Here is a 12,787-nt window from a genome sequence, read left to right as displayed (position 1 = left end):
CTGGATGGACTTAACAGATACATTCTACCAAACTTTTAAAGAGAGTTAACACCTATTCTTTTGAAGCTGTTCCAAAAAATAGAAATGGAAGGAAAACTTCCAAACTCATTCTATAAGGCCAGCATCATCTTGATTCCAAAACCCAGACAAAGACCTCACTAAAAAAGAGAACTACAGACCAGTTTCCCTGACAAACATGGATACAAAAATACTCAACAAGATACACTAGCCAATGGGTTCCAACAATACACTAAAAGAATTATTCACCATGACCAAGTGGGATTTATACCTGGGATATAGGGCTGGTTCAATATGCACAAAACAATCAATGGGATACATCACATCAATAAAAGAAAGGACAAGAACCACATGATCCTATCAATAGATGCAGAGAAAGCATCTGACAAAACACAGCATCCTTTCTTGATAAAAACCTTCTAGGGACAGAAAGATCATATCTCAATCATAAAAGCCATATATGAAAGACCCACCGCTAATATCATCCTCAACAGGGGAAAACTGAGAGCTTTCTCCCTAAGGTCAGGAACACAACAGGGATGTCCACTCTCACCACTGTTATTCAACATAGCGTTGGAAGTCCTAGCCTCAGTAATCAGACAACATAAAAGAGTAAAAGGCATCCAAATTGGCAAGGAGGAAGCCAAACTTTCACTCTTCGCAGACGACATGATACTCTATATGGAAAACCCAAAAGATTCTACCAAAAACGGCTAGAACTGATCCATGAATTCAGCAAAGTCGCAGGATATAAAATCAATGCACAGAGATTGGTTGCATTTCTATACACCACTAATAAAGCAACAGAAAGAGAAATCAAAGAACCAATCCCATTTACAATTGCACCAAAATCATAAAATACCTAGGAATAAACCAAACCAAAGAGGTGAAAAATCTATACACTGAAAACTATAGAAAGGTTATGAAAGAAATTGAAGAAGACACAAAAAAATGGAAAAATATTCCATGCTCATGGATTGGAAGAACAAATACTGTTAAAATGTCAATACTGCCCAAAGCAATCTACATATTCAATGCAATCTCTATCAAAATAGCACCAGCATTCTTCACAGAGCTAGAACAAACAATCCTAAAATGTGTATGGAACCAGAAAAGACCCTGGATAGCCAAAGTAATGTTGAAAAAGAAAACCAGAGCTGGAGGTATCACCATCCTGGACTTCAAGATGTATAACAAAGCTGTAATCATCAGGACAGTACAATACTGGCACAAAAACAGACACATAGATCAATAGAACAGAAGACAGAACCCAAAAATGGACCCACAAATGTATGGCCAACTGATCTTTGACAAAGCAGGAAAGAATATCCAGTGGAATAAAGACAGTCTCTTCAGCAAATGGGTGTTGGGAAAACTGGATAGCAAAATGTAGATAAATGAACCTGGACCACTTTCTTATACCATATACAAAAATAAACTCAAAATGGATGAAAGATCTAAATGTAAGACAGGAAGCCATCATAATCCTTGAGGAAAAAGCAGGCAAAAACCTCTTTGACCTTGGGGCGCCTGGGTGGCACAGTCAGTTAAGCGTCCGACTTCAGCCAGGTCACGATCTCGCGGTCCGTGAGTTCGAGCCCCGCGTCAGGCTCTGGGCTGATGGCTCAGAGCCTGGAGCCTGCTTCCAATTCTGTGTCTCCCTCTCTCTCTGCCCCTCCCCCGTTCATGCTCTGTCTCTCTCTGTCCCAAAAATAAATAAACGTTGAAAAAAAAAAAAAAATTAAAAAAAAAAAAAAAAAAAAAAAAAACCTCTTTGACCTTGGCTGCAGCAACTTCTTACTCAACATGTCTCCGGAGGCAAGGGAAACCAAAACAAAAATGAACTATTGGGACCTCATCAAAATAAAAAGTTTCTGCACAGCGAAAGAAACAATCAGCAAAACTAAAAGGCAACCGACAGAATGGGAGAAGATATTTGCAAATGACATATCAGATAAAGGGTTAGTATCCAAAATCTATAAAGAATTTAGCATACTCAACACCCAAAAAACAAATAATCCAGTGAAGAAATGGGCCAAAGACATGAATAGACACTTTTCCAAAGAAGACATCCAGATGGCCAACCAACACATGAAATGATGCTTAACATCACTCATTATCAGGGAAATACAAATCAAAACCACAATGAGATCCCACCTCACACCAGTCAGAATGGCTAAAATTAACAACTCAAGCAACAAGAGATGTTGGTGAGGGTGTGGAGAAAGGAGATCCCTTTTGCACTGCTGGTGGGAATGCAAACTGGTGCAGCCACTCTGGAAAACAGTATGGAGGTTCCTCAAAAAGTTAAAAATAGAACTACTCTACGACCCAGCAACTGTACTAGGTATTTATCCAAGGGATACAGGCGTGTTGTTTTGAAGGGACACATGCACCTCGATGTTTATAGCGGCACTATCGACAGTAGCCAAAGTGTGGAAGAGTTCAAATGTCCATCAACACATGAATGGATAAAGATGAGGTGTGTATATATATATATATATATATATATATATATATATATATATGCACAATGGAGTATTATTTGGCAATCAAAAAGAATGAAATCTTGCCATTTGCAGTTACGTGGATGGAACTAGAGGATATTATGCTAAGCAAAATTAGAGGAAGACAAATATCATATGATTTCACTCATATGTGGAATTTAAGACACAAAAGAGATGAACATAAGGGAAGGGAAGCAAAAATGATATAAAAACAAGGAGGGGGACAAAACATAAGAGACTCTTAAATACAGAGAACAAACTGAGGGTTGTTGAAGTGGTTGTGGGTGGGGCGATGGGCTAAATGGGTAAGGGGCATTAAGGATTACACTTGTTGGGATGAGCACTGGGTGTTATACATAGGGGATGAATCGCTGGAATCTACTCCTAAAATCATTATTGCACTATATGCTAACTAACTTGGATGTAAATAAGTAAATAAATTAATTAATTAAATTAAAAAAAAAATATATATATATATATACATATATACACACATGTAACTTTAGTGACATGGAAATTTTATGCTAGTAAGTAGAAAAAGCAAAACAGAAAATTTTACAGATGGTGAGATGTCCACTATATAAAAAGCATATCTGTACATGGAAAGATCTAAATTTACTGCTAAATAAAAAAAGGCAAGTTATAGAATAATATATATACTATAGCATGGTCCCTTTTATGTAAGTAGTATGTGACTCATTTTAAGTATTTAATGAATATGGGGCACCTGGGTGGCTCAGTCGGTTAAGCTTCCAACTTCAGCTCAGGTCATGATCTTGTGATTCATGAGTTCGAGCCCCACCTCAGGCTCTGTACTGACAGCTCAGGGCCTGGAGCCTGCTTTGGATTCCGTAACTCCCTCTCTCTCTGCCCCTCCCCTGTTCACACTCTCTCTCTCAAAAATGAATAAACATTAAAAAAAAAGTTTTAACAAATAAATATAAACAATTATTATTACAATGAACATGTACTACTTTATAATCAGAAAAATCTACAAATTTATTTAATTATAAGTTTAGGTACTTCCTTACATAATAAATAAAAAGTGTGTTATATCGGAAAAATTAAATAACATGTGCCTTTCTTTCCTGGAATTCCTACCCTATAAAATACTTCACAATTATACAATTTCAGACTAAATACTTCCAAGTTATGGGAATCAAGTGGGACTGAGAAGTGCAACACGCTTAGACAGAAAGGCAGGATTGGGGATGGTAATGGACTGTGATCAACAAGCAAATTCTCTTGGTCAATATCTCACACTGCACCAAAACTAAGGTTTTTGATGTAGTCTTCAAGAGGTAACCAACGGTTCCAGGGTGATACAGCAGAGACATATAGCACATGAACAGAAATGGGGGATACATTTTGGCTTCTGTTTTTAGTTAGAATTTCTACACACATAAATAAACCCCACAAGGGATTTATTTTGAATAAAAAAAAAAACAACAGGCAACTCTTATAACATTGTGTAAATTACACTTCAATTTTGAAAAAAACAGGCAACCCTAGAACTTAATTCCTCAAGCTCCATGGAATCTCAATATTTGACTATAAAAGATGAAATGGAAGGTCCATAGCATCACACTGATTTTTGGCCCACCTATACCAAGATGAAAGATTTTTCCCCTCCCTTTGTTCTAAGTATGTGCAACAAAAGAACATACATGCCAAAGAAATAAAGAACAGATATGGGAAAGAGAAAAAGACAAACCCAACAACTTTAACTTTGAGGAAGAGTGGTCTGTTTCTCCTGTACTGTATTATAGAGGATTACACAACTATCATGCAAAAAAAAGTTTGATAAATCCTGGTAAGTCTTACCTGTACTTTGCCCTATTCCATTGCAGTACATGGCATGTCGCTCAATCTTTGTGGGTGGAAAGTCTTGGTCACATAGTGGGCAGGACACCTGGGTACTGGATGAGACAGTAGAAATAGCTATTTCCTTCTCAGCATTTTCCCTGTTATCAACCTGAAGAAAATAACAAATGGCAACTATAATAACTTTATAAAATATCTTTTCCTTCACAGAACTGCAAGAGAGTCCATACCATATTTCATTTACTTTCTAAGAAAATACCAATCAGTTTGCCAAATTCAGGTCTGAAGATTGGGAGATACACTAATATAGTTAATACTTATTCAGTGCCCGCATACTAAAAGTGCTAAGCACTCTGCATGTAATACTCACTTAAGCCTCATAGCAATCTTACAAAGGTATTAACATAATCTTTCTTACACATGAAGAAAGCACTGTCCAAAACAGTAAAGCAACTTGCCCAAAGTTAGAGAACAAATAAGAGGCAGAGCTGAAATTCAAATCAAGGACTGTTTGGCTCCAAAATCTGAGGGCATTCTCTCTCTCATGCTCTTAAGTCAGTATGCTTATCAACAGCATCTCAAAGAAACTTTTTCAATGTCATAAAGAACTGTGAGCATTGCAAGTGACTTCAGACATAAGGAGTTAGGAAAGGACAGTTCTAAGCAAAAGGAGCATAACTAAAATTTAAGAGCTAGGCCTCACCTTAGACCAGTAAGATATACCACCTCTTCTGTTTTATCTGTGACTTCTGGATCAAAAGAGGAAATAGAACTAAGACCCAAATATTTAAGAATGGTCAAATAAAAGTCATTAAGACAATTCTGCCAAAGCCATTCTTACACCTTCTCTCTCTTATTCCTCTCAGTGTTTTATAATCACCATTTTTCCTACAGTTGCCAGTGTCTCTGAGAGGCAGTTTTATTTTACCTTTACAGGTCAGATCCAAGAACTCTGCAGCGATTAATTCAACAGTATGCGTGAGCACTGCAGCACTACTGCCTAACACTTGCTTCAAAGGACAGCATGTCCTAACCAATCAATGTGAAACTCTCCTGCATAGCCAGCCACTGCTTCCACTTAAGGGCAAGGAACACCTGGGCTGTTATTATGCCTTACTATGGGAAAAAAAATAAACCCTCTTCTGGTACAAGAACCAAAACTGCAACAGGTAGATAATTTGAGCTCCGAGGCAACTGGGTTTTTGTTTTGTTTTGTTTTGTTTTGATTTGATTTAGGCCACCCTTAAAATCTACTGCCTGTGAATGAGATCCAACAGAGAGAAACAGGCCATCTAAATACCAAGTCAAACAGTTTCTACAATTGCCAGAAAATGTTGTTTTCAACACACCTGCCTTTTACTTGAAAAGACATACTGTGAAAGGGTGAAAAAAGAAACAAGAAAAAGAACTAACAGTGGTTGAGTTCATATTCTATACTAGGCCTGGGCAAGGATTTTCCATACCTGTCTCTCACAACCCAGCTGGCAGAGGTATCACTAGCTCCAGGATTACAGAAGAGGAAATTGAGATTTGTTTGACAGATAAAGTAACCTGCTTGTTGATCACAAAGTTAGGAAGTGGCCAATCTAGACTTGAACCCAGGCTTGTGTGGCATCAAAACTTTAGTATTTCCATTATACCATATTTTGGCAAAAGCAAAAAAGCATCCCCTCTACTTTGTTTCTGGAAGCTGACCCTGCCAACTATTGGGAGATTATCTGGTTCTATTATTCTTCTCTAAAAGGTGGGGAGAACCAACTGTGTCTGGAAGTTCTGGATGTCATTTATTCCAAGCTTAGTCACTTAGCTTCTCAGAAACCCAGGTTCCTCTGTTCATAAATCTTACACTGAAAAGTTGTCTTATGCATGCAAAGCCTTTTGAACAGAAGGGAGAAAAATCAATATACCCTAAAACTTGCAAGTAGTTTTGAGTTACTGAAAGTTAATGGCAATTGAGTAGTTACTTGGCATTCTAAAGTTCACTAAGCACAGAAATGTTATATGACATGAATGTCACTGGTGCTCACACCCAGCACTAACACTCCTTTGTATTCATCACCAGCTCTGTAAAATGCACAGAATGTACCTTCAACTATTAATGTATTCAAGAGGGAGTAGTCTATTATTGTCTTATTGTGAATACAATACCATTTCCAATCACATTCATAGGCAACCCAGAAGGTTTCTGAACATTTTTATATAAAGGAAGATTTTTTTCAGCACCATTTAAAAGTTCTATTTAAATATTAACTACAATGGAGGAATCTCAAGAGGAAAACATATAAGCGAGGCAGGTTTTATTAGGGCTGTGTAGTCAGGGATTCAGTCTCTGAAGAGCTGCCTCTACTCCTTTTAAAATACTACCCAGTCATTTCTCAAACAAGGTACTTGGACACTGAATCTTGATCACTTAAAGGTTAGCCCTTACCTTCTGGCCTCAAAAGAAATCTCACTTCAAGAAATGAACCAAGTGAAAATAAAAGTATGTCCTACAAGTCACCAACCCCCTCCCACTCCCCCATCCAGTTTATCTAAACAGAAAGCTGTTTAGTTAGATCTTTCCCCTCTTTCCATAGGACTCAACACAGTTTACTTAAAAACCAACTGACTACACCAACTGTTTGATGCTGAATAACTTCTATTAACATTTCTGAGAAAAGACTATCTGAAACTCCAACCAAGGGGTTCTCTCAGGCAAGATATTCAGAAAATACTATTTCCAAAGGAACCTGACCACTGCAAGAAGTCAAATCAAGGATTACAGTTCTGCCGTGGTATTCCAAATAAATACTTCTGAGCAATTCTCTGTCATTAGTAAGTTAGTATCCCTGAACAGCCACAATATATTACAAAGCAGTAAAATAATAACTGGTTCCACATACATACTTCTACTTGTGCCAAATCTCTACTGTGTGTTTTATATTCTTTATCTAATTTAATCTTCAGAGCAACCCAGTAAAATAGGTTCTTTTTTGTCTCCATTTTACATATGAAGAACTGAAATTCAAAAAAGCATTCTTCTTCTATGTTCCCCTAATGCCCTGGGCATCTCTATCATTACATTTGTCAGACCACATTAAAATTATCTATGTGTCTATCTCCTCCCTTACCACCAGGACCCTTTGAGAGAAGCGACTGTTTTTTTTTTGTTGTTGTTGTTTTATCTTTGTATCTCAAGAGTCTAAAACAATGACTGGCACACAGTACACAAACTACAGTATCTGTCAAATATATGAAATGAATAAAACAATTAAGTCCAATGCTCAAAGCTCCTTGCACTACACCATACCACCTTCCAATAAACAAGAAATTTTAGGACAAATGAACCTCTACACAGATTCTAAGAGTAAGGGACCACACCCATTCTGATACTATCTTTGTGCTCATAAAATGTTCAGATTCTACCTTTCTAATAAGCAACTTGTAACTAGTAAGTGATTGGGTAAAAACTACAGTATCTCTAACATTTTTTAATAGAAATTTCTAAGGCTATTTATAGACATCTATAGATACCAGCAAACAGCAACACCAAAAAGAGGACATCCGATGTAAGAAAGGCCATACACACACCTCTATCCATTTGATGTGTAGTGGTGCAGACTATAAATCCTAAATAGGGGTTGCGCTCTTTGCCCCAAAGAACAGTCTCCTTTGCAGTCAGAGGTGGGTAAGAAATCAGCCTTGATAAACAAAAGGACTGTAGGGCTTCTTCTGTAGTTAAAATGACTCTGTTAGTATCACTCTGTTCTCCATCCCTATTTACAAGGTTCTGGTCCCTCCCTGGGAAGCCATTTTGACATTCTCTAGCAGGATCTGTCCTTAGGTCACTCTGTTGCAGAGATTGTCACCATCTTCCCTACCACCACTAGCATCAGGGAATCTTTGTCAGGTGTGACAGATCAGGTTGCAGGGAACCACACAGTGTGCATGATTCATGAAAGCAGAATTTCTACCCAGTTACCTGCAATGAAGAGACCAGGGAAGGGATCTACTTTCTATTGTAAAAACTGTTTTCAAAAGACCTAGACTATAAAAAGGAGTAAGAGAATGAAACTTTTTTTTTTTTTTTTTTAATGCTCAGGATAAGATAGCATACACAAATGTAACCAAAATATTTATCCATAGAAAAATTAGTTTAATTCTCAGGGTGCTTTTCAGAGCAACAGATTTTAAAGATTCTAAAATTTTTTAAATTCTTGGTAAATTACTTCATCAGACTCAATATGAAAAATATATACTGAAAAATCTTAATTAGAAGTATGAACTTGTAGGGCATCTGGGTGGCTCAGTTGGTTGAGCATCCAACTCTTGATTTTGGCTCAGGTCATGATCCCAGGGTTGTGGGACTGACCCCCACATCAACCTTAACACTGAGTGCGGAGCCTGCTTAAGAGTCTCTCTCCCTCTCTCTCTCTCTCTCTCTCTCTCCTTCTGCCCCGCCCCCTGCCCCATTTATGTGCTAGCTCTCTCTCTCTAAAAATAGTAATAGTAATAAAAGAAGGATGAACTTGTATCATTCATCTCTAGGGCTGATACCAGATATGTGAAGTTAGGAAATTTAATACAGCAAATAAAGATTTGCTTATTTTTTCATGCTGCTATCCTGATTTTGCATTTCTTTTTTCTTTTTAAAGTTTATTTATTCATTTTGAGAGAGAGAGAGAGAGAGAGAGAGAGAGCAAGCAGAACCCTGATGCAGGGCTCAAACTCACGAGCCATGAGGTCATGACCTGAGCCAAAATCAAAAGTCAGACACTTAACCGACTGAGCCACTCAGGTGCCCCCTGACTTTGCATTTCTGATCACATCTAGAAATTAGGGCTGAAAGTTACATCATAATATAAATACAGTGACTTTTTCAAAGATTGTTCATTTCTGTTACTTATCAGTAATTTAATAGAAATATCCCAGACTTTGGAGATAAATCGGTGTTTAAATTCTAGTTTTACCATTGTTAACATTTTGAATATGAGCAAATGACTTAAACATTCTAAGCCTCTGTTTCCCCCATCTGTAATAGAAAATAATAAAGCATATTAAGAAATCAAGAAATGGTGACTACTCCTATTTTAAAACAGTGCTGAACTGAAGTGTAAGAATCTCCCTCTGACATAAGTATCCCCAAAACTACAACTTTCTGTCACCTAAATCTTTCCAGCCAAGTCAATGCTGCATCAGAGAGAGGACTAGCCGGAGAAAGAAAACACTAAGAAAAATTATACAGAATATTCACCTCCTTATCTGCCATTATTATTCTTACTTCATCCAGGATCTCTCTGCTACCTGAAGAGACTTCTTTTTCAAGGTCAAAAGTTTCGGAAGAACTTAGCTGTGTCTCTGTAATTTAAAAAGTTAAAAAGTCATTAATTTCCATTTTATATTTTCATACTTAAAAAAACAAACACCTATTTCCCCTTAAGCTTAGGGTATAATACCGCAGTGGTAATACAGATCTAGTTTGTTTCTTCTTAAAGCTTTATTTTTATTTTTATTTTTTTTTTTAACGTTTATTTATTTTTGAGACAGAGAGAGACAGAGCATGAACGGGGGAGGGTCAGAGAGAGGGAGACACAGAATCTGAAACAGGCTCCAGGCTCTGACCGTCAGCACAGAGCCCGACGCGGGGCTCGAACTCACGGACCGCGAGATCATGACCTGAGCCGAAGTCGGCCGCTTAACTGACTGAGCCACCCAGGCGCCCCTCTACTTAAAGCTTTATTGAGGCACAATTTACATAAAACAATTCACCAATTCTCAGTATACAGTTTGATGAGTTTTGGCAAATGTATACAATTTATACATGGTATCATTTATACCTTGTAACAACCAAAATCAAGATATAAAGCATTTCTAAGCACCCAAAAAGTTCTTATGTACCCCTTTGCAGTGAATTCCCCACTGCTTGGCTCCTTGCAATGACCAATCTACTTTACAATCCTATAGTTTTCCCTTTTCTAGAATGTCACATAAATGAAATCCTACAGTATGCCATCTTTGTGTCTGACTTCTTTCATTTAGTATAATGTGTTTGAAAAGCATTCATTTTGTTACATATCAGTAGTTCATTCCGGTTTACTACGGAGTAGTAGTATTCCACTGTATGGATGTATCACAATTTGTTTATCCATTCACCAGTTAATCCACCTGGCTTCTTTTCAGCATAGTTCTGTTTTTAAAATATATTTATTTTGACAGAAAACAAAAAATTGCCAATGTTAGTTCTAAGGTTAAAGGGATGATTAGAGAGGACAAAAATTGGGAGCAAAAACAGAAAAGACATTCTAGGCAAAAATATGCCTTTCTTTAATATATTTTTTAGGCAGCATCTATTTGTTCAACATTAACTCAACAAATATTTATGAACAACAAGTTCCAGGCACTGTACAGGCTATAAGCAACATGGAGATACAAGATGGGGGTCCCTCATAGTCTAGTTCAGGAGTCAGAAAACTATAGCTCATGGGCCAAAATCAGCCAGCCTCCTGTTTTTGTAAATAAAGTTTTATTGGAACACAGCCACACACATTCTTCTTTGTATTTTATGGTTCCTTTTGTGCTAAAATGGTAGTACTGAGTAGTTTCAACGGCAGAGATGAGTAGTTTATCCCATAAAGCCTAAAATATCTCCCTAGTCTTTTGCAGAAAAAGTCTGCCAACCTCTGGTGGAGACACTTATCACTTAATATAACAAAATAACAGTACCTCTATGTCAAAAAAGGACAACAAATCTGAAAAAGAAACTTATCCCAGAATACAAATCCAGTAAGTTCTCTCTTATCTACACTGCAAGCACTGTACATCTAACTGATACTTATGTTCTTCACAAATATAATGGCCAATATTGGGCAAATAAAGTACCTATAAAATACTGAGGTTATCTTCTCAATCATCAAAGAGGGATTAAACACATTTCTAGTGTTAACTATACTTCTATACCTTATAATTTTTCTCTGAAAAATGAATATGCATGAACACACACACAGATTTTATTACCTTCATGGGAAAAGGCTTATAGTGCATAAACTTCAAAGTCTTCTTTGTCAGGACCCCCCTCTACTTGCTAGATGAGATGCTGCCCGATTCATGAATTGTTTAATAAAACCAAAAAAAAAAAAAAAAAGAAAGAAAGAAAGAAAGAAACTTCTTTGCCAAGTTTCCTTGAGAGTACCAAAAAAGACATTCAGTCTGCTAAAAAAAAATCAGAGCTACTCATTGTTTGCACTACTGTAATGATAAGAAGTCTTTAATTAAGCTTTCTGTAGATGGCTGAAATATTCAACTATAAAGACAAGATAGCATTAGCTTTTTAGAAATAAACAATACTAGGAGCATATACAATATAGGCATAAGGCTATAATCCTGCTTCTTCAACAAAGTGAGTAACTCTAAAAAGATGTGATAATTCTGAATATCAGATCCCTGGAACTGTCAGAAATATAGGACAACACAAAAAAGGTAAGATGAACTACAACACTCAATCTGTATTTCATTCATTTAGAAAACATCCAGAACTCAAATTTTCCAGAAAATTTAGTTGCATAGTTTCTAAATTATACATTTACAAAGACATTCAGGAATCTGGCTCCATGGAGAAGTAGTTATACTTTCTTAGCAAAAGGAACAGTAATGTAACGAAAACCTTTTACAATCTCATGTAGAAGTGGTTTATGTCAGCAAACAGTTGGACTTAATTAGCAAGCTAATGACAGCAAGTCATGATCATAAAAGTTATCTAACCTCAGTACTGAAGGGCATGCTTTTCCCTCTCATTAACTAGGGCTTTCAAAATTATTGTATTTATAAGGTTCCTCCTGCAAGATCCTAAGGTGACATCACATGCCATCATCCTAAACACACCGAGTGGGTGTGTATGTATATGTACACATACATATGTGGAGGAGATACACACATACATCCAACGGGATGGCATGAATCAGCAATCCAAGACAAAGCAGGGTAAAGTTTTCTTTTCACAAAGATAGCACAGCATCCCTGAGCGCTCCTGCCAAAATCAGAGCACTTGGTAGTGGGGTCTCAGCGGGTATCATTAGGCAGTAATCCAAATACATTTTATAAGAATTAAGAAACCACTTTCAATAAAAAACAACATAATTAAACTTTAAAAATAAGAAAGGCCTTTATGATATGCTGCCAAATGTTTATAAATGTTTATAGGTCTTTCCTAGAATAATGTGTAAACTAAGTTTAAGTCTCTAAAGAAAAAAGTTGAAAGAAACCAAAATAAGAAACTATGTGTCTCTCTGACCCTGATAGGTTATATGAGACCTAAGGGAAAACTAGGTGTGATCTATGGTAACATGTATGCAACACTTACTGCCCAAAGAATTTAAACATTGATAGGAAGTCCCTCAATCTCACATGAATGAGGTTACTGATAAATGTAATGGGCCCCACTTTTAAGAAAGGCAAAACAAGAA

The 12,787-nt window shown here is 36.8% G+C and overlaps 1 protein-coding gene across 7 annotated transcripts in view; it reads right to left on the bottom strand.

Annotated features, from left to right (window-relative positions):
• UIMC1 (ubiquitin interaction motif containing 1) overlaps positions 1 to 12,787 on the bottom strand; it is a 117,013-nt gene that overhangs the window by 37,784 nt on the left and 66,442 nt on the right. For 6 of the 7 annotated variants that reach the window (XM_045447486.1, XM_045447518.1, XM_045447502.1 and 3 more), the window contains 2 exons: positions 9,583 to 9,686; positions 4,350 to 4,500 (listed from right to left, as the gene is read on the bottom strand). In XM_045447486.1, the coding sequence (XP_045303442.1) occupies positions 4,350 to 4,500; positions 9,583 to 9,686 (255 nt within the window). Of the gene's footprint in view, positions 1 to 3,793; positions 3,799 to 4,349; positions 4,501 to 9,582; positions 9,687 to 12,787 lie in introns of all 7 variants that reach the window. The other variant, XM_045447509.1, reaches the window with a different exon arrangement.

The sequence above is a fragment of the Leopardus geoffroyi genome, chromosome A1, assembly GCF_018350155.1.
Source record: "Leopardus geoffroyi isolate Oge1 chromosome A1, O.geoffroyi_Oge1_pat1.0, whole genome shotgun sequence".
Lineage (NCBI taxonomy): Eukaryota > Metazoa > Chordata > Mammalia > Carnivora > Felidae > Leopardus > Leopardus geoffroyi.
Note: the sequence above shows the minus strand (reverse complement) of the source record. Positions and strands in the feature narration are given on the sequence as shown.